General features: G+C 37.2%; 1 protein-coding gene across 1 annotated transcript in view; it reads right to left on the bottom strand.

The window, feature by feature from the left end:
* CFAP54 (cilia and flagella associated protein 54) overlaps positions 1-27,455 on the bottom strand; it is a 330,907-nt gene that overhangs the window by 41,535 nt on the left and 261,917 nt on the right. Inside the window, exons 63-67 of the mRNA XM_055118311.1 lie at positions 25,588-25,811; positions 20,471-20,500; positions 19,000-19,140; positions 3,397-3,503; positions 307-442 (exon numbers count right to left, since the gene is read on the bottom strand). Coding sequence (XP_054974286.1) covers positions 307-442; positions 3,397-3,503; positions 19,000-19,140; positions 20,471-20,500; positions 25,588-25,811 — 638 coding nt within the window. The remainder of the gene's footprint in view (positions 1-306; positions 443-3,396; positions 3,504-18,999; positions 19,141-20,470; positions 20,501-25,587; positions 25,812-27,455) is intronic.

Below are 27,455 nucleotides of genomic sequence, written 5' to 3'. Positions count from 1 at the left end.
TATCATTTGTGGGTAATATGATACAGGCAGACAAGATGCAGGTGGCCAGCAAGAAGCAAATGTGTCTGGTCCTTCATGTACCAGGACCAAATCACATAAATTCACAAGCATTACCCAATCCCTGATATAAAAGTTGGGTCATGTATCATAATCTACATAGAGAAAATAGAGGGAAGATAAATCACAAAGTTAGGCTAAACTTGTTCAAGTGTAGTTCTGGTTTGACAAAGTAAAATATCATTTAAATAATTACATATAATGATCCCCATCATACAATAGCACATTTCCCATTACTCAGTAACTTACTTCTATATCTTTATCAACTAATCTATCCATTTCTTCCTCAGGTTCCTCTTCATCTGAAATAATTTCAGAGCTTGTTGGCAAGGAAATTTCAGCAATTTGTGTAAGATTAGATAGCTTTTCATGAATTGAAATAACTCTAAAAATAATAGAAATGTATTTTATTTGAGAAGTTAAGAAAGGCATTCATTTGTTCCCAGAATAAGTTATATGCATAAAGTCACTTCTCGTCTTATTTTACATTTATTTAACAATCATGTTTTTGGCAGCCCAGAATATATTTATTCAAACAATCCTTTATCCAAGATATATTACCAAAGAGATATAATTCTAAACCATATAATGTTTATGATTTATTATATTATTACAAAACAGGCAAATGTACAATGAAGGAAATGGATTTATCTCAAACGTTACTTTGGCCAGAGAGTTAACTCAATGGAGTAGAGCATATGCTTTGCATAGAGGAGGCTAGGGTTTGATTCCTGCACTGCATATTGTCTTCTAAGCCCACCAGGAGTGGCCAGTGAGCACTATGAGATATAGTCCAAAAGTAAAAAAAAAAAAAAGAAAACCATAAATATTAGTTAAGGTAAATATATATAAATTTTCATAAGCAAATAGATGCCTGCAATGACATAAGATTTACCATATTAGTCCCTATGTATAGGGAGACTGATGTCCCAGAGGGTGCAGAGGACTTCTAATACTACCTCAACTTTCTGTACAGACCTGACAGTTCAGCTATTGCACCTCATTGCACTGCTGCTTGGACTGGAAGTATTAGGAAGCCACCACAGTGAAGCTCAGGGTCCATCAGGGCTACCCATGGTGCTTGGAATTTGAACTTGGAGCATAACACATACAATGCACACTCTCCAGCCCTATAATGCTATAATGTTATATACCTAGTCCCTCCTATGCATCTTTTTTTTCCTTTTTGTGTCACACCCGGTGATGCACAGGGGTTACTCCTGGGTCATGCACTCAGGAATCACTCCTGGCTCAGGGGACCATATGGGATGCTGGGACCATATGAGATGCTGGGAATCGAACCCAGATCAGCTCCGTGCAAGGCAAATGCCTTATCCACTGTGCTGTAACTTCAGCCCCACCCTCCTATGTAATACATCTTAATGCCATGCTGTAACTGGCTGTATGAAGGTAATATCAGAGATGAATTAGTAAAGGCTCTAAAATGCCACTCAATGTGCCCATGATAATGAAGTGTATTGTGTAAATACTGAGAAGAGCCAAAAAAGAAGGAAAACCAAAAGAATAAGGAGGGCAGAGGACATGGTGGCAGATAGTAGACAATTTCATGACTCTAGAATCCAGAATACAGTGACAGTGTGTTTGTGTGTGTGTGTGTGTGTGTGGTGCGTGTCGTGTGTGTGTGTGTGTGTGTATGTGTACATGAGTCATGGATGCAGGGGTTTCCATCTTGGAGGGGAAGGGAAATGATATGAAGAAGCAATAATCTCCGAAATAAAACTGACATCAGGATACAATTCAAAAATGTTAATGCTCCAATTTTTCTGGCATTCTCTTATATTGCTTTCTCAATGAAATCAACAAGGGTAATTCCCCATCAATGGATTATATCTTTCCTGTCCTGATATCACTGAGAAATCCCCTTAGGGTGAGAGAAAGATAGTTCCTTTCACAAGAATTCAAGAGACACCAAATTAAAGGCAGTTGGCTTCTCCAACTATGATGGCCTGAGGGGCAGGTGGCCATCTCTAATTCTAGAAACCCTACAATTGATCAGACTTATTGCAATTAGGAAGTTTTTGGAATGACAGAAGAATCCCTGGGTTGGGAATGTGGCTCAGTGGTAGAGTGCATATCTTGCATGTGAGAAGCCCTGGGCTCAATCCTGGGTCCTCTGAGTACCCCCACACCCTCCAAAATCAGGGTGATTACATTCTACTCTACAGAAACTCTGTTTTTTATTATGTATTCTGAAAAATAAAATAGACTGTCTTATTTCTAGATAATTTCTTAATTTTTATTGGTTAGGTATGCTGGCCTATGATCGCTGCATATAGATTTCCTTTCATTTCACTGGAGAATAAGAACAAAAGAGAAATCTGGCTGAATAATTGAAAGTCTGCCAGCTCTTGAAACATCTCTTGTTTTATTCTCTTTCATGATGAGACCACATTTTTCAAAATGAAAATCAAGAAGCATGAACAAGATTCTCGCAGGGCGAGCAGAGGGTGCCTGGTCTCTGTTGACTAAGCACTTCCTACAAGCTTCTGGGACAAAGGGCTCTATCCAGAAGTGTGGGCGTTAGTCATGAGACTTGACATTTGCACATTGTGGCCAGTGCTTCAGAGTATTATGCATACCTTGTGTGGCTTGATCTTAACAATAACCCTAAAGGGTGGCTGAACAGGAGTATTTCCAATTTATAACTTTAGAAATAGAGGCTGAAGTCACAAGGGCAATGAACAACAAAAAAATATAAAAACAAAATGAAATCATCCATGAAAAAACGTGGGAGAAAATCCCAAGCATTTGGACAAAGGAAATAAAAGAAGAGAACAACTAGATATGAACCAAGTAAGCATCCTGTTTGATGGAGAAGAGAAAGCAAAGATGCTGAGGCAGAGACTTGGGCAATGAGAGGTGGTGGAGTTTTTAATTTACTTTTATAAGTAAATATGAGTCATTTTAAGTTGTTTTTTTAAGTATATGACAAATCACAGGCAAAATAAGGCACAGATAATATTTTCATACTTTGTCATCTTTATGAAATGTTAGAAATGGTCCCTTAATAACTTTGTATACTATACTTGTTCCCATTTGACTGTTAAAAAAGTCTTACAGAGAGGTTAAGTGACAGGCTCAGGATTGCAATGGTAGTAAGGGCAAAGTTGGCATTTCAGTTAAAGCAGGTTGGGTACAGAGTCTATGCTTTTAAATATTGCAGTATCATACTCATCTAAGTAAATGGAAGAGTTTTCCAAAAAATATCTTCTCCAAGTTCAGCTGTGATTTATATTGTTTATTTCTGAAGCAGACTTTTTCTTTTAAAAAATATTTAGCAAAGAGAGCTGGAATTGCAGATAACCCCTTTATACTTGCCTGTTCAGTGGAACCCAGAGAGAGCCAACAGATGCATTGTTGTAAGTGGAACATTTCACATCTGAAATCTTCATGGGCTTTAAATTATATGCATACAACAATAAAACCTACAAGAAAATTAAAAAGCATATGAAATGTGACATCAAAATTTGACTTGTTTCAACAGATACAGAACAATGTTAACGTTTTAAATAATGTTAAATTTCAAAACGTTTTTGAGAGAAAAAATTGAATTTTTTTCAATTCACTTTAAAGAGAAATTATATGAATAAGTGTTGTACAGAAGTCATGATAGGAAAAAGAAATGTTAATTGGTACCAATGTTGTCTGACCTTTGGGAGAGTAACATTTCTTATTGCATTGTAGCACTGTAGCACTGTAGTCCTGTTGTTCATCGATTTGCTCGAGCGGCACCAGTAATGTCTCCATTGTGAGACTTGTTGTTACTGCCACGGATAGCTTGCCAGACTCTGCTGTGCAGATGGGATACTCTTGGTAGCTTGCTGGGCTCTCCAAGAAGGCTTAGTGCAAGGCAGATGCCCTACCCACTGTGCTATTGCTTCAGGAGTTTCTTATTGCAGTGAAGGCTAAATTTCAGCCTTGGAAAGCCTCCTACAAGTACTACATATATACCTATGATCAACCAACTTTGTTTCTTGTTATTCTTCAATATGCACCTTTCCCTACAGGAGTCCTAGCCATTTCCATGTGTCTTCTTCTACTGTCTCTTCTCTCCATTTATTAAATCCATACATAACTTTCAAACCTTTACTTATAAAGATAAAATTTTCAATGACTCACACTCTAACAATAGTTTGTCTACATTCTCACAGTTCTTGGAATCAGCCTCATAGTCATATATTCGAAGAATTTAGGATTCACAGAAGCTTAAAGATGTTCTGGTATTAACATCTTATTCTAGATAGATGATAACTGAGGTCTAGAGCTATCTGTGAAAATGGACTAAAGGAATGTATTTATTTCTGTTTCTTCAAAAATACAATTAAAGTGGGAAGAAAGGTATATTTTAAAAATTATAAATCCACAAAGTCAGAAAGAGCAAGAGATGAGGTGAACAGATGTAAGCAACACTCTAAAGAATGGAAAACATTTGGAAAAATGTAGGAAATGAGCAGAGAAAAGTTCATAAAAGTTTTCAGGGCTGGAGCAAGAGCACAGTAGGTAGGGCATTTGCCTTGTACGTGGCTGACCCAGGTTCAATCCCAGCATCCCTTATTGTCCCCCGAGTACCACCAGGAGTAAGTCCTGAGTGCATGAGCCAAGAGTAACCCCTGTGCATCGCCGGGTGTGACCCCCCCCCCAAAAAAGCTTTCAATAACCATGATCAAGAACCCTAAAGCTGGTTTCAAGAAAAATCTTCCTCCTTCTCAGAGGGCAATCAGAACATTCCCCCTTTCCCTTTTGCCCTTCTCTGCTGGCCAAACTTCTATTATTTTTATCCTTGCTAAGGTTATATCAGAAAAGATCTATGTGTTAGAGAAATTAGATACAGGATCAAGATTCTGAACAGAAAACCAAGGGATTAAGCAAAACTCTGAATTATGAATGAGTCAATTCCATATCCAAATGTCTCTTCTCCAGAATGTTGTAAACCAGGCCCAAGCCTAAAGGGTTCTCTTAGGAGAGACTGACAAGATGAGAAGAAAAGACCTATAGATAGTGACATTTCAACATCCTCCAATGACGCTTTGGCTCTTACAATTATCTACAATTAAATATATTTACCAATAAATCTTATCTAATACATTTCTTAGTGACTCCAAACATGATGGACAATCAGACTAAAAACCATAAAGTAAAAGCAGAGACAAAAACAAATGTAAAACGTAAACTTGGAGAATCAAATATAAGTCAAAAAACAGAAAAAAATAATTCTTAAAAATACTATGATATCCTTAGAGAGAAGAAAGACAATCTTTTATCTGTGAAATAAGAATACAGCACTATATATAAAATGTAACAAAGAACAAGAAAGAATTAGTTAATATGTTTAACTATGTTCACAACCAACAGCAAAAGTTTGAGAGATAAATTGAATACATCCTTCCCTAAAGTCAACCTAAAAAGAAACAATAAGTATGATAAGGAGTTAATATCAAAGTTATATAGGACACTGTTAGAACTTTTCAGGAAAAAAGAATCCTATCCCATCAAAAAAATAGGGAGATGAAATGAGCAGAAACTTCCTCAAAGAAGAAATTAAAATGTCCAAAAGGCATAGAAAAAAAATGCTGCACATCACTAATCATCAAGGAGATGCAAATCATAACAGCAATGACATCATCTTACACCCTAGAGACTGGCACACATCCAAAAGGACAAGAGCAACCAGTGATGACCCAGATGAGGGGATAAGACACCCTCCTTCATTGTTTGGGAATACCAACTGGTCCAGTCTTTTTTGGGAAACAATATGAACATTCCTCAAAAACTAGAAATTGTTTCCATATGACCCTGTGATACCACTTCTGGGAATATACCCTGGGTGCCCAAAAACACACAACAGAAACACCATCTGCATTTCTATGTTCACTGCAGCACTATTCACAATAGCCAGAATATGGAAATAACCTGAGTGCCCAAGAACAGATGACTGGTTAAACTAGGGTGCATATATACAATAGAATATTACACAGCAGTTAGGAAGAATGAAGTCATGAAATTTGCTTATAAACCAATGGGCATGGAGAGTATTATGCTGAGTGAAATGAGTCCGAAGGAAAGGAACAGGTATAGAATACCACATTCTTTTATGGGACATAAATAAATAAATATATGTATATTATATGAAACTAATATCCAAGGCAAGGGTAAACAGAAGAACTGGTTGATGGTTGAAAGCTTGCCACAAGAGTGTGGGGGGGTGGGCAAAAGACAATTATATAGAGAAGGAATCAATATGACAATAATAGTTGGAAATAATCATTTTGAACTAAGGTAGAGGGATATACCTGATACCTTTCATTATCTATATTGCAAACCATAAAGCCTAAAATGAAAGACTCAGAGAGAAAGAGAGAGAGAACAGGAGAGAGAGAGAGAGAGAGAGACAGAGAGAGAGAGAGAGAAAGAGAGAAGGAAAGTGCCTGCCGTAGCAGTTGGGGGGGGGGCTGGAAGGTGGGAGGGAAATAGGGACCACATTGTAGTGGGAAAAGTAAACTGGTGAAGGGACCGGTGTTGTAACATTATATGACCAAAATCCAATCATTAAAAACTTTGTAAATATGTTTATCACTGTGATTAAATAAAATAATTTTAAATAAAATTTTTAAATGAAACAATAAATAATAATAGATAAAAGAAAACAAAAATTCCAGTGGTTTTAAAATATAAATAAAGAACACTCCAAGAGGCAATAAATCTCTAAGAAAAAATTCTGCATGAACTGAAGATTATCCTCTCAGATATTGTGTAGGCCTATTCTTGGAACTGAAAAGCACCAAGACCTTCAGAGTCTTGCCATTGAATCAGTGCTTTTTTGAGAAACTGTGCATGTTAATGATTTTCATTTGGAATTTTTGTTATTTTTATTTGTTATTAAATCTCATCCCAAGCATTTTATTGACTACATGAACAGATTGATATCAAATACTCCACATAAGACAACAGCTTTTGTGAGATCAAGTTGTTTTGACATTTCTTGATCTACAGATGAAGTAAGTCCTCCATGATAGAAACCCTGGAAACTGTTCCTTAACAGTGTGCCTCTTTTCATCTTATCTGTGCTTTTTTATCCTGCCTTGCTTTAGTCAGTCTTTCATGGATACACATTATGGTGTCTGATGAGTAATATACGTTCCGGTGTCTGAAGAGTAATCAGACCTTCCAAAATGCTTTTACTCTGGAAGATGAAAGATAAAAAAGTTTGTGGATCTAGGCAGTGAGAAACCTGGGACTCAGGGAACCAAGTTTAGCAGTGATAGTAGAGGATAAATGAGCTCTGCAAGATGATAACTCAACCACTGAAAAATTGAGTCCAGTTTGGAGCACAGAAGGAAAATAATCCAATTCACTAGTGCTTAGTTCTATTCCCAACTTGTTCTTGTTTCTCAAGGTTGTTTTGCCTTCTATCATCTTGAATACCCAGGACTGGATTTTTTTTTTAATTCTTTTATTAATTCACCATGTTGAAAGTTACAAAGCTTTCAGGTTAAAGTCTCAGTTATACAATGCTCAAACACCCATCCCTTCACCAGTGCACATATTCCACCACCAAGAATCATGATATACCTCCCCTCTTCCCCCCACCTCCCCAGCCCCCCACCCCACATGTGTAACTGGTAAATTTCACTTTACTTTCACTTTACTTTGATTACATTCAATATTTAAACAAAAAAATTCACTATTATTGATTTGGAGTTTCTCCCCCCTAATGTCGATCTGCTGAAAAGAAAGCATTTGGTAATTTGTTTTCCATTGCTGAGAATGAAGAGATATGAGGTCAGGAGGCCACACTAGCAGCAGCATAGTTTTGGATTTCTGTATTTTAGTATTTTAGTAACTAAGTCCAGAGAAATGTCTGCCAGGAATCGCAACATTGTAAGCTTGTACCTCTCAGCTACTTTATATTCCACATATGAGTGCGATCTTTCTATGTCTGTCTCTTTCTTTCTGACTCATTTCACTCATTTCCATGTTGATCCACTTATATGCAAATTTCATGACTTCATATTTTCTGACAGCTACGTAGTATTCCATTGTGTAAATATACCAGAGTTTCTTTAGCCAATCATCTGTTTTCGGACACTTTGGTTTTTTCCATATTGTGGCTATTGTAAACAGAGCGGCAATGAACATGGAAATGCAGATGTCATCTCTACTATACCTTTTTGCCTCTCTGGGATATATTCCCAGGAGTGGTATTGCTGGGTCAAATGGGAGCTCAATTTCTAACTTTTCGAGAATCGTCCATATTGTTTTCCAAAAGGGCTGAACCAGTCGGCATTCCCACCAGCAGTGAAGGAGAGTCCCTTTCTCCCCACATCCACGCCAACACCGGTTGCTTTTGTTTTTTGGGGTGTGGGCCAGTCTTTGTGGTGTGAGATGATATCTCATTGTTGTTTTGATCTGCATCTCCCTGATAATTAGTGATGTTGAACATTTTCTCATCCAGGACTGGATTTTTGTAAAGACAGTAATACACCATGAGAAAAGCATTCTCTCTCTCTCTCTCTCTCTCTCTCTCTCTCTCTCTCTATCTATCTATCTATCTACCTATCTATCTCCTCTCCTTCTCTCTGTAGATATGTTTTGTGTCCACACCTTGCAGTACTCAGGGCTTAGTCATGGCGCTGCACTCAGGGATCACTCCTGGTGGGCTCAGGGGACCATATGGGGTGCCGAGGATAAAATCTGGGTTGGCAACAGGTGAGACAAGTGAGCTATTCACTGCAATATCTGGCACTCATGAGGGCATTTTAAATTCACCCCTTCTTATATGTATTCAGCAGACACCTAGGATACTGTCTTTGAATTTTTTCTAGGTGTTCTACAAGAGAATGAAAGTTACTTATTTGTAAATAAAGTTAAAGTAAAATGAGATTGTCTTGTATGAACAAACCATTCTATGAATGGGAGGATGAAAACCCTCTTCCAATAGATGGAAAGTATTAGAGGCTTCCTAATCTTGATATTTTAGCACCTAACAAGCATTAGGCATATATCTATATCTGAATAACCCAATAAATGCTTTATTAATTGGCAGCTGTGTTCTACACTGTTATAAGAAAATAAACATTAAGAGTTGGAAGACTTCGGTTTCTATTCCTATACTTGTCACTTGTGAGTGTGGAATCCATCATTTCATCCAGGTGGGACCTTTGCTTCCTCATTGACAAAATGAGAACATTGAAAAGATGTTTCTTCTCAGTGTTTACATTGGAAGTGGGTGGTACTAAGAGAAGGCAAAGAGGTTTCCTTGGGGGACTATCATATGTGCTGCCAAAGAAGGGGCTCTTGAGAAATCATTGCTATAAGGTTTCTTGGCAGCACCTAGACCAGTGTTCTCAAATTGAATGCATAAAGTACCTAGAGATATTACTAAAAAATATATATCTCAATTCAGTGGGTGCAGAGTAAGAACTGAATTTTTTTGTTTCTAATGATCTTCTCCAAGACATGGTACTGGTGATGCTTGATTCACACTCTCAGTCACAAGGGCCAATGGTTATCAGATGCTGGTCTCTGATTCACAGGCAGCCTTAGCTTCCCTATCTCTCTGCAGTGGGATGCAGTTGGATACAAGATGTAGAGTCCAGAGCACCTCAGAAGGAAGACCTGACCTTAGGGTTACAGCTTTCTGAATATACAAGCTGATAACTCTGAGCTTCTGTTATTATTATGACATCATCATTTTTGCAAGATCCCTAGCTGCCTTAAGTATTCTGCTAGAAGTGAACTTGTCTTGAATTCACAGCTGCTTTTATTAGGAGTCATAAGCCTCAAAAGAAGAGCACTGACTCTACTTTGGTTCTAAGACTCGCTGGGTTTTTGTACTGAATATGTTATCTCCAAGGATTATTTCAATTCTATCCAACTTGATGTTTTTCATTTGTCAGATGGAGCCTTGGATTTCCGTGTGTTTTTGATTAGACATTTACAGTTAATTATGCCTGACTTGGACTGTCCAGCAGGACTCAACACAACAGCCTCTGTAGCAGAGTTGACTCCCTTTCAAACAAGGCCTCACATGCTGGCAGAAAGGGCCAATGCCGGATGGTTTATTGCACCTCTGCTAGCTCTGAGTAGCATTCCTAGAGCCTGATCAAATTACAAATATAACTCAAGTCTCATTATGAAATTAAATGAGTTGAATTATTATTCAGAATAATCTCTAGGACCACTAGATGCTTAAAATAGCAGAATAAAAGAGAAACATAATAAAAGTTCCTATCCTGTTATTTTTAGTCAAATCTGGGCCCTCAAGTCTTTGGCAAGGGTTATATCTACATCTTTGAGGTTGCACTGTAGAAGTATTTCATTCCGACTTAGTCTGCACAACTACAGTTATAACCACTGTCTTGAGGTTCATTAAAATGATATTCCCCAGCAGCTCCTTTAGTGTCTGCCCTTAGATGATAGTGGAATTGCTTAAAACATGCTTAGCTTGTAACAGAGTTCCAATAGAGTTAATAATATTTTTCTATTATATTCTGGTAAGGATAACTTTGTCAAATAGGATCATATAATTTCTCCTCACTATACTTAAGGAGTTAAACTTCTCCAAGTTATAAACTTAACTTCAAGTTATAAACTTAACACTAAGTCCTTAGAGTGAAGGGCTAAGATTATTTAGCCCTTTAACTGCCTACAAATTTTATAACCAAATCCCAACCCTAGGATTTGGGTTTTGTTGCTTCCAGCATTCTTAATTCCCAGAGAGGCATTTCTACTCGCATGTAGTGGAAATATTGAGGGGGATTGAGTAGAAGAATCAAATGATATAAACTTTCATTGTTATTCAATGACCCTCTAAGTCGGTGTATACTTCAAAGCCCGAAATCAGATTTAATTTCTATTTCCATTACCATCTTGCTCAGAAGAAGTTGAGAAGTGCCTGTAGCCAGGACCTTCATCTGAGAGGATTCAATTGAAGAGTGCAAATTTGGGGTCAGATTGTTTCAATCCTCTTTGTCATCTAGTATTTCTTCATCCTGTGTCTTAGTTTCCTATTCTGAAAAATGGAGCTAATGATAACACCTTCCTCTTAGAGCTGTTGTAAAGTTAAAATAAGATCCTAGAATAGAGTGAGCTCCATTGAAGTGGCCATCACCACTTAAGCAAGTGCTGTTTAATATGTGGGTTTCCTGAGATTCAATCACTGATTCAGCACTAAGCTCTACAATAAATGCATTTGATAATCAGTAAACTCCAATACACCAGAATTTATTTAATTAATTTCTTAATTTTGACACTACTGTTGTAAGGGCCACATGTGGCAGTACTGGTTGTCTACTAGGTACACAGTGACATAGGGGCTGATGGTTAAACAGTTTCCCCATGCAAGCCATGTGCCCCACCACTTAACCTACACCCCCAGCTCCCAACATTTATAAAATTATCAAGCATCTCTATGTTATCTTCTGTAAAGATAGAAATTTATGTCTGAGAGATTAGTCCATCCAAATCTGTTTCCTGATTTTATTTTTACTGAGATTTATGACAGCAGCTGAGACCGTTTATCATTATGCAGTACATACATGCATGCATACTTATTGTCAAAGGGGAAAAAATGTCCCTGAACTAAAAAATGGGAAAATAACAGCTCTATATCTTTGCTCATGGCGTAAGAAAATCACTCAAGCAATGTATTTCAATCAGAATGTGTCATACGGTATTCTGCCTTTAATCTGTCTAATACCAGTTTATGTTTCCATGTTAATTGTCAGATTGTTGATGGGTAAAAATATTGCTATTCTAATTATCAGACACAGATGTCATCTTAGCATGAGCATATCTACTCAGATCTTTCTGACCCAGACTCATGTGAATGTACTATTTCTATGATTTTGTGAAATAAACTTTATACTTTCTATTAAAAACAAATAAACAAACCAAAAAACCTAGCTGCAAAGGTAAACATTTTATTTCCCAAGTAAACAAGCCTTCTGTTTCCATGCCCTCTTTTCATGAAGATTCTCTTTTATCAATGGAATGGGTCTCTTGCCTGCAAGCAAATAAACTTCGAAATGCTGAAAAGACAAATCTAAAAGTTGCTTTTTTTATAGCATATGCAACAAACCAAAAGTGTTGGAAAATGGAATTTTTCACTTCCTGTATGTGATAGATTCTGATACTTTTTCTTGTATTTAATTTCTTTTGAAAATTACTACTCATGACTTAGATAGTAGCCCCCATGACCCATTTGTATTCCTAGAACCACAATTTGAAAACTACTGCACCAAATTCCCCCAAAGACACACAGATTTGTTATTTTGAAATGCATATGGAGTATCTGGCAAAGATTCGGCTGGGATAGGATGGGGAGGAGAGTACTTTGAAACGTGAGTGTGTCTGGGGAATGATATGCTCCAATTTCTCTTTTCATGTGAGTTGGAAGAGACAGATAATGGACCAAGGGTTAGCAGCGGGTTGCCAGCCACAGGACCACAGTGAAGGGGTCAAAGGGAGAGGTAAGTTCCACAACAAAGAAAAGCAGACCCAGGAGGTCCCCAGTATCTGAGGAAGGTCATGAGAGTCAAGGAGATGGAGCAGCTACCAGAGGCACAGCCAGGGGGGACAGCACTCAAGAGCTGGAGTAGACCAGCATTCCCAGCTCCTGAGTTGAGGGAGGGAGACACAAAGCAAATAAAAATGCTGAATGGGGCAAAACTATCTGACAAGCATTTAATGGAGAAGAGCCCGAGGCTCCTCCAGCAACAAATGATTATAGTGGAAAGTTCCTCTGCAAAAGGCTGCAGTGGCCAACTGCTCCGTTTCTGAAAACTAGACACCTCTTTAGTCACTTCTAGAATCTGAATTACTATTCTATCTCCAAGAGTTTCAAGGTTCAGAGTTAACTACCCCCAAATATACATCTCCCTCCCCTCCTACACTCACCCTGCTCTAACCTATAAGATCTATTATAAAGTCTGTCCATGCAAATGAATATTGGTATGAATAAACACATATAGACAGGTAAAGGTGAAGGCAATGAGCAATCATATAAGGAGCTATATGTCCAGTAAAAATTTGTAAGCAGCATTAAAGGCAAGCTAACTTGGTGCACCTATTTGCTGTGCACTTTCATTTTACTGGCTAGGTGCCTTTTTAAAATGCAGCCATTTAAAATTAATTTTATATAAAAATTAATGACAACCATTCTTTTTTAGATTAGGCATTTGCAAAATTAACTGATGTGAGAAGGATAACCACGTTATAGAAAAGTTTACTAATCCACCAAACAGCACAAAATTATGAAGTGACAGAACTAAGACTCAGTCCCAGGCAGTTTAACTCCAGATTCTGGATTTTCACTCACACTTCTGTACAGAAAAAAATAAAATAAAATAAAAACTACTGTCACTGTCATCCCGTTGTTCATTGATTTGCTCGAGCGGGCACCAGTAACGTCTCCATTGTGAGACTTGCTGTTACTGTTTTTGGCATATCGAATATGCCACAGGTAGCTTGCCAGCCTCTGCCGTGCAGGTGAGATATTCTCACTCTCGGTAGCTTGCCAGGCTCTCAGAGAGGGCTGCATGCAAGGCAAATGCCCTACCTGCTGTGCCATCTATTTAAGCCCAATAAAAACTACACAAAGAATAATATAAAATTAAAATCAGCTAACAAAAAAAGTCAATACTTTCAGAGAAGTGAAAATTTGACTCTTAACAGCAACAATAGAAATGACAGACATTTTTAGTGTACTGAAATAAATTAATTTCTAATCATAATTTTCCAGTTCATAAAATTTATTTAATAAATAAATATAAAAATATGGCATGTATCAGGCAAACAGAAACTGGGAGAAGATTTTCATCAAAAGAAATTCCAGAATAGGGGGCCGGAGTGATAGCATAGTGGGTAGAGTGTTTGCCTTGCACGCAACCGACCCAGGTTCAATTCCCAACATCCCATATGGTCCCCTGAGCACTGCCAGGAGTGATTCCTGAGTGCAGAGCCAGGAGTAACCCCTGAGCATAGATAGCTGGGGATGACCCAAAAAGCAAACAAACAACAACAAAAAAAGAAATTCCAGAATATAAATTTCAACAGAAAGAAGCAATTCTAGATCTAGATAGGGGATCTAAACTGCAAGAGGGAATATCCAGCAGAGCAATAGGTGAATAAGTAGAACAATAAGTTGTAAAGTAACATAACCTTTAAAAAGCAATTAAAATAATATTTGAGGTAAGACATAAATTATATAATAATATAAAAGTCATAAGAGTAAAGATACTCATTAACTTCATGAGATTTTGATAAATTCAATGCTTTCCTAAAAATAAAATCATGAAAAGCACAGGAAAAATGTGGAATATCAAAACACACAGAAAAAAAAAAAAGCAAAAAGTGTCAATCTACCTTTTCCTGGCGGTGTGGCGACCGACATCTTATAAGGCCCACTAAAGAAAGGTACGAGCTTGCAGTGACAGAACTCGGGATGGGGGGGGGGCATTACTGGCGCCACTCTCCACCCAGATGTGACCCTGAGTGGCCGCACACGAACGGCTCTTCTGGCTCTTCCTTTTCTGAACGCCCATGATCCCAGAGGCCAACTAACTACTTTTGGCACTCAGTCGCTTCTTGCAGAAATGCCTCTAGACTGTGAACTAAGCTATAGCCCCATGCCCTTCTAGGAGGGGAAAGGTTTTTCTCTCTTGGCCTTTCCTTTCCCTGGCAGTGTGGCGACTGCCATCTTATAAGGCCCACTAAACAGAGGTACGAGCTTGCAATGATGTGACTTCTAGCAGAAATTTCTCTGGACTTAATTACTAAGATACCAGAAATCCAAAACCACATGGCTGCAACAGTGCCCACACAACCTCATATGCTCTTCATTCTCAGCAATGGAAAACAAATTAGCAAATGATACCTTTTTGGCAGGTCTGATTGCTGGGGGAAAATTCCAAATAATAATAGTGAGTTTTCTGTTGAAATAATGAATGTAATCAAACTAAAGAGAAAGTAAAGTGAAAATCATCAGCCACACAGGCGGGCGGGGGGGGGGCAGGTGGGATGGGAGGTATACTGGAGTTCTTGGTGGTGGAACATGTGCACTATTGAAGGGGTGGGTGTTTGATCATTGTATGACTGAGACTTAAGTTTGAAAGCTTTGTAACTTTTCACATGGTGATTCAATAAAAAATTTTTAAAAAAAGAGTCAATCTAAAAGAAGAGAAGACTAAAAACAGAACAAAAAAGACCCAAGTAGGTTTTAAACCAAACATATTAGTCTTTATCTTAATTATAAATGTAACTGTAAATATATTATTATAAACTCTAAGTTATGATAATATGATAGGGTAAAAATGCAATTATAAATTTATTGTAAAATTTTGAGTAAAAGTATAATACCACCATAAATTGTACTTAAAGTCATTTAAGTTCATGCCTTTTGCAAAACCTACAATTAAAACTTGGGTCCAAAAAAAATTTTAAATAAAAGGCTGGAAAAAGTAGACCATGAGAACAATAACCAGATCATTTCTCTAATATCAAGAAAGGTAGACTTAATGGGGAAAAGGGCATTTTTATAGAAAGGATATAAGTCACTTGTAAATGACACAATATTCAAGTCATCAGGAAGATATAATAGTTATTAACCTGATTTCACTTAAGAACAGTCTCAGATTATATAAAGTAAAATTTGACAGCTATAAAGAAAACAGAACTTAATAATGGCAAGATAAGTTACACATCCACACATACTAATTTAATAGTTTTAAAATAATTAAAATACTAAAATAAAAAGACTAGCAAGAATGTAAGTGATCTGAACAAAATCAACCAAATTGTTCTACAAAACATATATGAACAGGAAGTCAAGATTCTTTTGTTTGCTTGTTTATTTGGTTTGACTTGGGGGCCATACCCAGTGGTGCCAGAGGTTGTGTACAGATCTGTGCTGGTGAGTTACTTCTGGCTTTGCTGGGGACCATATGGAGACATGTATTGAACCCAGGCCTCCTAAATGCAAAGCATGTGCTCAGCTCATTGAGCCATCTTTCAAATCCTCAATATTCTTTTGAATATCAGAAGTATATTTATTCAATAATATTTTCTTGGGGGAAGGGGATAACTTTGAACAAATATCAATTATGCAGAAAAGTTTTGATTACCATAAAATCACATAATCCAGAAATACATAACAAAAGGTAACTAGAGAAACTCCATATGTTGAGAATTTAAGAAAGACATGTTGAAATGACCCATGAGTCAAAGAAGAAATCATAACAGAGTTATTCTCAAATATCTATTTTCAGTTGTGGTGATGATGAGAATACTATAATAAAAACCTTGTAGAAGATAGCTAAAGCAATGTTCAGAGAGAAATTCATAGCCTTAAAATACAGACATTAGTAAAGAAAGAGCTGAATACCGAGCTAAATGTCCCTCTCTAGAAGTCAATAGAACAACCCCCCTCAAAAAAACTAGGAATAGATCAATAAAAAAAATTATATATATATACATATACATATATACAAACTGATCAGCTCATTAATGGCCATGATCCAGATACTCACAAATAAATCTCTGAAGAGAGCAGCATGCTGCAGAGATGCCTCCCTGTGCCAGGCTGATTTCATCACAAAAACCCAAATATGCGGGTTTTTTGACTGACACCCCCAGGCTCACACAGAATTGGGACTGGGTCCCCTTCACCCATCTGTAGGAGTTTCTGTGCCTGGCAGTCATGCCCACGAACCACCTCTGGGCACCATATCAGTTCATGAACAGCCATTATTCAGAAATTCACAAATAAATCTCAAAAGAGAGCAACATGCTGCAGAGATACCTCCAGACCCCAAAATCACCATCCAGTTAAAAATTTTAACTCCAGCTCTAGCATCTTATTTAAAATTTTAGAATTCCTAAATCACATCACATACTTTATACCGAGTAGCATACCACATTTGATGGGATGTAAAGTAGAAGGCAACCGATCTTCTACTTAATTTTTACACATACACGTATTACACATATATATGTATATATAAACATACATATATATGTATATACATGTATATTAGCACACAAGACTCAACCTGTAACAACATGTTAGTGATCTCTTATATGGGGACTTAATGACTCCAAAGTGAGATATAATAACAATTTTCACACACTTTCATCTAAGGAAACCTTTCAATCATTTTTAGTAGATTATAATTGTTATATTCATAACAAGCAATACAAAATAAATTATATAGCATCTGCCTTAGGCTTGAGTGGTGTTGGGAAAATTCAAAATAATGGTAGTAGGAATGTGTAATGGTGGTGGAATTGGTGTTGAAACATTGAATGTAATAAATTATTGTGGACAAGGTTATAAGAACAAAATTTTAAAAATACAAACTTACTTTTGGCGAATAAAATATACATGTAACAAATATAAAGAATAAAAGATGTACTTCATTACAAACACATCAAGATAGAGACAAATTTTAAGATAAAATGGGAAATCCTAAAAAAGGCAACTTAAGAGAATTGGATTCAAAAACAAATAGAAGCTCTCACTGTTGTCTAGAAAGACTGACAGCAAAAAATAATGTAAACTGTGGTTAGAAATAAGCACTAACCATTAGAGAAGTCAGTGTCCCATCCAGAACTGATACCAACTCTGATAGCATTAGACCAACAGCCTCCCACAATTGAGAACTGCATCACAAATCACACATTTTCTCACAAAGAAAATGCTAGAATTGAATGGCTTTACTGATGCATTTTTACCAAACAGCCAAGGAAAAAATAAAACTATCATAAAATATCCAGAGAATAGAAAACATTAGCATTTTATCAATTCATTAATCTTTTTAGTCTAGCAAAACCTTGATTCCAAACTGACGAGAATAATATGAAAAAGAAAATGTAGAGCTTGAGACAACTCTTGAAAACAGTAGCAAGCATCCAACATAAAACAGTGAAAAACTGAAACTGATGAAATTAAATGCATCATGACCAATTTGAATTTATTGTAAAAGCATCAGTTGATTTTAACAATATAAAATCAATTAATAAGCCAAAAAGTTCAAGGGAATGGAGCACATGATTTATATGATAGAGATCTGGGTTTGATACCTATCTGTGACCACCACCAGGAGTGGCCCCAAAACAAAGACAAAGCAAATTAGCATATAACAAAAGAAAAATCATAAAACTATCTTAAAAGATTAATTGTGGCAGGAGAGGTTCTGCCTGCCTCCTCGCTTTGGACTCAGGGATCACTCCTGGCAGAACTCAGGGGAACATGTGTGGTACAAGGGATCAAACTAGGGTAGATGGCATGTAAAGAAAAATATATTATAATTATATAATGTAGTAATACTAAAGTATTATTATAGTATTAACTAACTATAGCATTATTATCTATCATTCAATATAGCAATATTACAGTATTATTTATACTATAATATTTAAACTGGGTTCTGCTGCATCCAATGCATATGCCTTAACCCTTGTACTATCTATCCAGTCCTGGTGGTGTTTGGGGGACAATATGCAGTGCTGGGGATTGACCCAAGGTTGGCCACAGACCAGGCAAGTGCCCTACCCACTGTACTATGATTCCAACCCCAAAAGATTTATAGATTAAAAAGATTAATGATAAAGTATTTTAGTCAAGTGGTAGAGAAAAGAAAACTTAATGCACTAAAAGTATCTATAAAAAAGGAAACTGAAAAGTAAGTATAATGGTGACACATTGAAACTTTTACTTAAAGAAAGAAAAAAGAAAAATTATTGTCTTAAGCCACACTTGCCCAGGACGTTAAGGTTCTATTCAGATTCATTCTGCGAAGTCAGATAGATTCTATGTCACTAGATATTTATTCTATTCTATGAGGTTGCTCTTTGTGTTAGCACACTAGTTACACTTTGTTGTAAAATTTAGCTTATTAAACATAATATTTATGTATTACATACCATAGGTTCTGTATCCCTTGGGGGTTTTTCCAGTGGAGGAATGTACCATTGAAAACAAAGTTCTTTGTTTAGAGCTTGTGTTGCCATATCTGTTGATATCACTGTTTTATCAACGGCAGGCACAAACGGTTCATAAACTACCTAGGGAATGAACAGAAATATCAGTGTGACTGTTGGTAATGAATTCATTCAATATTTAAAACATTCATTCAATATTCATTCAATGTTGGCTTCTACAGAAAACTCTGGGAATTGTCTCAGCTTGTATTTTGGATGTAGATCTTAAAACTGTTTCTGGATTGTCACAGAAAACACTGTCCTACAGAAAAATATGCTTCAAAAGTCAGTGGACTCAATAAATGCTCCCCCACTGTGGAGAATCTCCCAAAGTAAAATCTGGAGGAGAAAATATCTAGGCTATTATTTCAGTTTCAATACCATAACGGTTGCTAGGACATCTAATCTTTTTTCCCATGCTTATTCACTGTTGAATATATTGAGGATATGGTTATTATTCATTATCTTTTTAATGGCATATTTTGCAATGCCATACGAAAAATAAGATACGGTATTGCTCAAGAATACTGATATCCATTGCTCTTATTTCTTCTTTCAAAGACTGTGACTGATTCCCCAGATAGATCAATCACTTTCAAGATACAAAGATGTAGAGAGTTGAATTGTCAATTTCATAGATAATTTACTCAACCATTCAAATGGTGCTCAGAAGACAAGGGGTGGTCCCAGGGCTTTTCAACCAACCAGATCAGAGTTTCAATTCAGAGTTTCATGACTTAGACCCTACAGAGTTGGGGAATACCCAGGTGGTGCTCAGGAGTCTCCAGGGCTGTATCTAACAATGTGCAGAGAACCAGGTGGTACCAGTAATTGAACTGGGGTCTGCTTATGTGATGCATAAGCCTCAACCCCTGTACTAACTATCCAGTCCTGGCAGTGCTTGAGGGATAACATGCAGTGCTAGGGAATGACACAAGTTTGGTCACCTGCAAAGCAAGTGCCCTACTCTTCATAAACGTATTGCTCATTCTGCCCCACCCACCCTTCACTTATTTTGGGAAGAGTAGGGCTGGGCCACACCTGACTCTGTGTCCAGGCTTACTCTTGGCTCTGCACTCCTTCCAGGAAGTGCTCGGGAGACCAAACCCAGGTTGGCTGCATGCAAGGCCATGTCTTCCCCACTGTAATATCTCTCTGGCCCTCCATTTCATTTTTTAAGGAAGTTTAGAAAGCAAAGCATGGCCACTAACTAAAATTAAGTCTAGCCTGAGAGATAACAGAAAAAAATACTTCAATTCTTGAAAGGACCTTCTTTAATAGAGTACAAATTATTTTCAAAATCAACTTCTTGCCATTCCACATATAAAGCAAGGTAGCTGGGAAGCAGTTCTATTAAATTTTTGACATCTAAGCTATATTAAGGTTTGATGACCAAGGGGATGAAGTCAGTGACCAGAGAGAAGCATCTGGTGTTTCTATAAGCCTTTGTACCTCCCATTATTCTTAGCCTATTCAAGACATAAGACTGCCAATACAAGTCTTCACAATAAAATAAAAAGAAATAAAGACATTGACCTTTCACATTAGCAACATATAAAAGAAAAAAAGGCTTGACTGAAAGGTAATATCAAAAGTGAAAACTTTTCGAAAATGTCTAAAGATGATCTTAGGACTCTGAATTTTCAATTATGAGCACTAAAATTCTAAAAGCATGACCAAACTATACAATAAGCAAAATTATTTAGGTTAAACAGTCACTTAAAGTGATGAATCAGAGGAATCTTGTGCTTGTTTCACCAAAATAATATAAATTATTGATTTAAAAAGTATTTTCATAGTTTGTAATAGCTGAGTGACTTTCAGAGGCTCTAATCTATATTCATAAGTAAGTCATACTAAATAACTTGTTAAATGGTAAAAAACAACAAAGAGTTTGTACTTCAACATATGCAAAGTTCAGTGTTGCTGTTTTAACAATGATGGCAACAGAAGTCAACATCTAAACAACTACTCAATTTCTTTTTATCTTTAAAGAAACATCATCATCATCATCCTGTTGATCGTTGATTTTCTCCAGCGGTCTCAGTAACATCTCCATTTGTCCTAGCCCTGAGATTTTAGAAGCCTCTCTTTTCTCGTCCTTCCCAATGGTACCAAATTGGAGGGGCTCTTTCAGGGTGAGGGGAATGAGACCCATCATTGTTTCTGGTTTTGGCATATGAATATGCCACGGGGAGTTTGCCAGGCTTTCCCATGCGGGCAGGAAACTCTCGGTAGCTTGCCAGGTTCTCCGAAAGGGAGAACTAGGCTATAAGATGTCGATTCCGGAAGCTTGGTTTTATAGTCTCTGGATGTTGGCTGTGGATAGGATTACATGTCATGGGGGACAGCTTCTGGGTGTGCCCCCCTAGCTACTAGAAAATGGGGTATCTGGGCACAAGAGGCCCAGTCCCAATCTGAGCAGGCTTGGGGATCTCAGCCCCGGGTCCTGCACATCCCGGGTTCCACACACCTAAAGAAACATATAAAACCTAATTGCTCATGGGATTATCCACATAAATTTATTGTCTTTTTATGTATATTTGAGGTGTGGTTTGATTTGTCCCTTGAAAAGAATGAAACATGAGACGGGCCAGAGGTCCTAGTGGGCAGAGACCTATAAACAACCAGTTATTTTTCACTAGTCAAATACTGGACCTTGCACAGAATCACTGGCTGCACTGTGCATGATTTTAATCATATCCTTTGGGGGGAGTTGGTTGCAATTTACTCGTCGCCTGTGCATTCTTATTACAAGGCTCAACAGAACTGACAACACGCAGACTCATACAAGTGATGAGCATGATACATGGCAATGATCATTCTGGAAAGGCATATCTTTCTTCGTGGGGGGAAAATCAGGTTTAAGTATAAGTTACGGAAAGCGTTTGATTGAAATAGCCCCCTGAGTGATTAAAAGCTCAAAAAATGTTGTTATAAAAATCAGTCAAGCTTGGAGCTGTTGTTTTTTTTTAAATTCAAAAGGCTTTATGCTCGTTAGCTGTCTACCCCAGTGAAACAAACACATGATTAGGTGGCTTGCACCTGTCAGGCAATCGACAGTGATCTCCAGAACTTATTATCCTGGGAGAGTGTTACATTAATTATATTTAAAGAAAGAGCAAACAGGGTGAAACAACTCTTTGATAACATTGCTGCCATTATAAATGTCACATGCACTTACAAGGTATTCAAGGCTGTGCTTTGGAGCTTCATCCCTGTGAGCTGGGTAATGATAGGCTGCCCTTAATATTAAAATACTCAAGCAGAGCCCCTTTTCATAAGAGTATTTAAGGAAGTCACACTGAAGTTTAAAGCTGTTATGCAATATTCACAGACTACGACAACAAAAATATAGTCCTTGACCGTCTAATTCTCTGCTCCCTGTTCCAAAACGTCAGAAATGTCTGGGACACGTGGCAGTGCTCCTAAGGAGGGCCCGGGAAGGGTGGAAGGGGTTTTGGGGTGAGACAGAAATGAATTTATCCTTCTTCTAGTTATTTTTTTAGAAGTGGTGGACTGGACATCAACATATGCCTGGTCTTTCCAGCTCCGCACACTCCTCTTTTTGGGTGAATTTGAGAAAAATAATTTTGGATATGCATGATTCTGCTTTTTCTTGAGAACACACTGTTTTCATGGAGTGAGCATTTTCTACTTCTTTATGTGACAGATATTAAAGGTACTTTGGTTTCTTTTTTGAGAAAAATCTTTGGCTGGATCAGAAAAATCTTTCTTCTTTTCTCTAGTAACTATTATAGATACCTTATACAAATAAATGTAATCTTTTACCCACAATATCAAGTTTATGCCATAGAAAGGTAGGTAATTTTAAATCTTCTGTTTTTTCTCTACTCTTATTTTGCAAATGATGTAAATGTAAAAAGAAAACAGGAGTGCTAAATAGTCACACAATGATACCCCAGTATCAGGAAGGGAATGGACTGTAATCTGAAAAATCCTCTCAGTAACATCAAAAATATATCTATGTTAGTTGCATTCCTACCCTGTTATCTGTGTGTCTGTGTATCTGTGTGTGTGCGTATGTGTGTGAGCACATTCATGCTCACATATGTTCAGTCACACAGTATTGGGGGTGGGGTGGGAGAGAGGGAGCTTACTCTATGGCCCTAATTTAGAATCATTATTTGAATTCTGAAATATTCCTTATTGGGTCTTTCCACTACTTATCAAAATCACAATTTATTGAAATTAGATCTCATTCAAAAGAATAATCTTTTTAAAAATTAAGAAATGCTATTATCAACACCAAGCTTAAGGTTATGCTTGAGTAGGACTATGTTAACAGAGCTTCTCAATTTAGAATAAGCCCACTTTTTAATCATTTCTAAATTTAAATGAGATATGGTAAAATATAAAGTCAAGATACTTATAAATAAATGAATGTCCCCCTACCCATGCCTAATTTCCAAGTAATTTTATGTAAGTTATTTATTCATTTAATAATATTTTTTTTCTTTTTTAGAATTATCCTGGGCTGGAGCAATAGCACAGCGGTTGGGCATTCGCCTTTCACGCAGCCGACCCGAGTTTGATTCCTCCGCCCCTCTCAGAGAGCCCAGCAAGCTATCGGTGGGTATTGGATATGCCAAAAACAGTAACAATAAGTCTCTCAATGAGAGACGTTACCGGTGCCCGCTCGAACAAATCGATTAGCAATGGGATGACAGTGACAGTGACAGTGATTTATTCTTTTATAGTTGTATACTGGACACTTGCAATAGTGCACATTCACTCCAGTTTTCTACTGGAATCTCAAAAATCTACAAACAGAATATACCAGTCTTTTCCATCAATTTTCTCATCTTCTGCTTCCATTCTATTTGCAATTGTGTCACCATGTTGTAATAATAGCCCACTGAGGTTTAAATGGTCAACTAGATTTGATTCATTCCCTCTTCCTTGCTTCCCATCTTTAAAAAGGTCACTAAGCTGTTTTTCTTCATTTTGAATTTTCCTTAAACAATAATTTTTCTCTTCCTCTCTTCTTTATTTATGTGGCTAAAAGCTTCAATGTCTCAGTTTCTCTTGAATAAACATGTTTAACTCTCATTTGTCTATCGGGTATGCAAAGCAAATGTACTTTCATTCTTTCTTTTTTCTCTTTCTTTCTTTCTTTCTTTCTTTCTTTCTTTCTTTCTTTCTTTCTTTCTTTCTTTCTTTCTTTCTTTCTTTCTTTCTTTCTTTCTTTCTTTCTTTCTTTCTTTCTTTCTTTCTTTCTTTCTTTCTTTCTTTCTTGCTACTACCCCTGCTAACTTATCTTTTAAAAGTCCCTTCTGGTGCCAGAGCAATAGTACAGTGTGTAGGGCACTTTCCTTGCATGTGGCAAACCTGGTTTGGTTCCCAGCACCCCATGTAGTCCCCTGAGCCCAAAAGGAGTTATCCCCAAGCATAGAATCAGAAGCCAGCCCTGAGCACATCTGGGTGTGGCAAACACACACACACAACACAACACACACACACATACTTTCAACTGTATGTAACTTTCTTTTCCAAATTTAGCCATGTTTGTCTACTACCAACATCAGAACTGTACAGAAATTCTGAATTTTCAATACTCTTTTTTCACCAATGAACATAGTCTAATGTCCAACATCGTGTTAGTATTCAACATGTGTTTTTTGAATAAACCAAATTTCAAAAATGTTCATTATCTTCAAGAAAACCATACTTTATAAGCACCTTTCTGTTTATCCATTTTGGGAAATTTATTAAAATATTACTATTATTCAAGTTCCTAGTAGCTTCAGAGAAAAATTTCCAGGGGCAGAGAAATAGTTCAGAGGTTAAGTTGTTTGCCTTGCATGCAGACAATGTTGGTTTGATCCTCAGCACTGTATGTGTCCCCAGAGCACCACGAAGAGAGATCCCTAAGCACAGAGCCATTATTTGCCCCGAATCACCAATCGGTGTGGCCCCCAAAACAACCAATCCCAAATTTGACACTCTTAGTCCAATTTTTATGTCTCCTCAGTAGGTAACTGAAAGAAGTTTCCACAAACATAGTTTTGGAAAGTCCAACCAAATTTAACAACACTTTCTAAAAATACTTTTATCTAAAACTTTTGTGATTAGTAATTTATTCATCTATATAATTGCAAAAAATACATAAATGAATTATTTTTATACCATACTAAAAATTAAGATCTAGATACCAGGTATAAGTTTAGAAATTCTCAGTCTAATTCTATTATAGAGTGAATGAGTCAAATGGCTGCCTGAGATTCCATGTGTAGAATACAAAAATAATACATCATGTGAAAAAAAAAAGTCCTAAAACATTCTGAAAATTTGAAAGGAGAAAATTCAAAAACAGAAAAGAAAAAAGAATAAAACTGCTAAGCAAACTTTCCAAAACTTCAGGTTATTGGTATTCTCCCTAAGGCCAGACAGAAGCAAACTTTCCTCATGATAACTACAAATCTGTGCCAACAATGAGGCTAATGTGATTCCATCAGAAATATAAAATTGATTTTTAAAAGTTTTATAAAATATATTTTAGAACATTACCTTGCCTGATGACTCAAATAAGTTCCTATCTGAAGAAAGTAAATTCTCCCAATCTTGAAGTAATTCTCTTGGAAATTCATCAATACAAGAGGAAGAATACAATTGTAAAAATTTTTTAAGGAAACAATGCATTTCTTTTTGCCGCAAAATCAATGCAGAGTTGAAAAGGGATGTGAAGAGACTGTCAACCTGCACATAATTCCCGGTTTCTGACTTTAAAGATGCTTCAGGAAGAAAAAGAAACAAATTTGAGTCATAGAAGATCTCCATGCTGGTATTTGCTCAATAGTCATTATCCCTGCACATCCCCATCTCAGCCTGTCACTGTTAATGTTCAACTTGAATGGAATTGTTCATTGCTGCAGGAAGGAAACAAGAGTCTTAGAAGATTGCTTTAGGTTCTAAACAATGTTTTGGCCATGCAAAAATATTCTATCTTGGTATCTTAGGGTGCTTCCCAAAAGAGATCTCAAAGCCAGAATTAAGGCACAGAAAAATTTCTTTGAAGAGTAATCTCAAGGAGCACAAGAGAATGAGTATGCTACAGCTCTGGGTAATTGAGAACTCAGTCCTCCTGTGGATCCCCTCCTGGGGGTCACAAATAAAACAAAATATTTACCTGTGCTGGTGAGTGACTTAGAAACTGAATGGTCTCCAAGCCTTTCCCTACTTCAATAGGTGAAGGCTACTCTTGGGTGTTAAGAATCCCTGGACTTCCCTGGACCACCCTGCCTAGGTATGCCTTAGTAACTTCAAAAAATATCCAACAGTGGAGGACAGGAGAAATGGGGCATCTGACATGACAAAGGCCAGCAGAAAATTCAGAGACGGGCTAGCTGATATAGGGCAAGGCATGGCCAAGATAGGTAGCACTGGCTCACGTCCATGGCCCTTGTTGATCTTTCCTTTCTTGTCCCATCCCATTTTTTACATTTCAATCTCCACTACCACCTTTGTGAGTATTGATTTCACGCAGCTCACCACTGAAAACTGCACTCTACAATTCAAGCGTTTTTCTCATTTGGTTTTTCAGAGTCAAACTGTCTATGCAGACTCTTTACCCTGATGAGAAACAACATATCACCTGCGTTATTAAATGAAAGAACAGACTTCACCACAAAACCACAAATGAGACTGGAGTGAGGCAGATTTTACCAGTTCTTCTAGATATTCTTTGGACAGCATCAATGACATAAAATAAACTGACATGAAGTATCTTATGTGAAGAGATGCATATCTTCTGTTTAACCTACTGACCTGTTTAACACTCACTTAAGGCCAGAATTTCACTTTCCTTATTTTATCATTTGTCCCATCATGATCACTCTGATTCTAAACAACTATTTTGAGACCCAGAGCATGTGGGAAGTCTTGGCAAGTCTCTGGATGCTTCACAATTATGTTTTCATTCATGATATCACTGAAAGCTTATCTTATCGAGACATCTGCTTATCTTAGGCAACGAACTGAAATTTTCTTTTCTTTTTAATTTTTTAACTGAAATTTTCATCTTCTGATGACAGTTCACTCTGAAATATATTCAAAGGATCTTCTAACTCTATGAGACATCTCAAAACTAAAGTGCACTAGGCTCTGAGCTAGGAGTGACTTTGGTGGCCTTGAGCACTGCTGAAACTGAGTACTGAGGCTTCAGACCTAAACAGCTATGCCAAGTACCTACGGGAAGTGACTCCTGCCTTCCCTGAGCACTGCTTAGGAGTACCCCCCTGAAAAATTATTTTATCATTCAAAAATGTGCTGTTTCTTTGTGTGTTTTGGGTCCCCATGCAGTGCTCAGTGGAGCAGAGGCCACAACCAGCAGTACTGTGGGTGCCATAGGGGGCAGGGGACCTAACTAGGGGTCAAGA

This window comes from Sorex araneus, chromosome 10 (genome assembly GCF_027595985.1).
Source record: "Sorex araneus isolate mSorAra2 chromosome 10, mSorAra2.pri, whole genome shotgun sequence".
Taxonomy (NCBI): Eukaryota; Metazoa; Chordata; class Mammalia; order Eulipotyphla; family Soricidae; genus Sorex; species Sorex araneus.
Note: the sequence above shows the minus strand (reverse complement) of the source record. Positions and strands in the feature narration are given on the sequence as shown.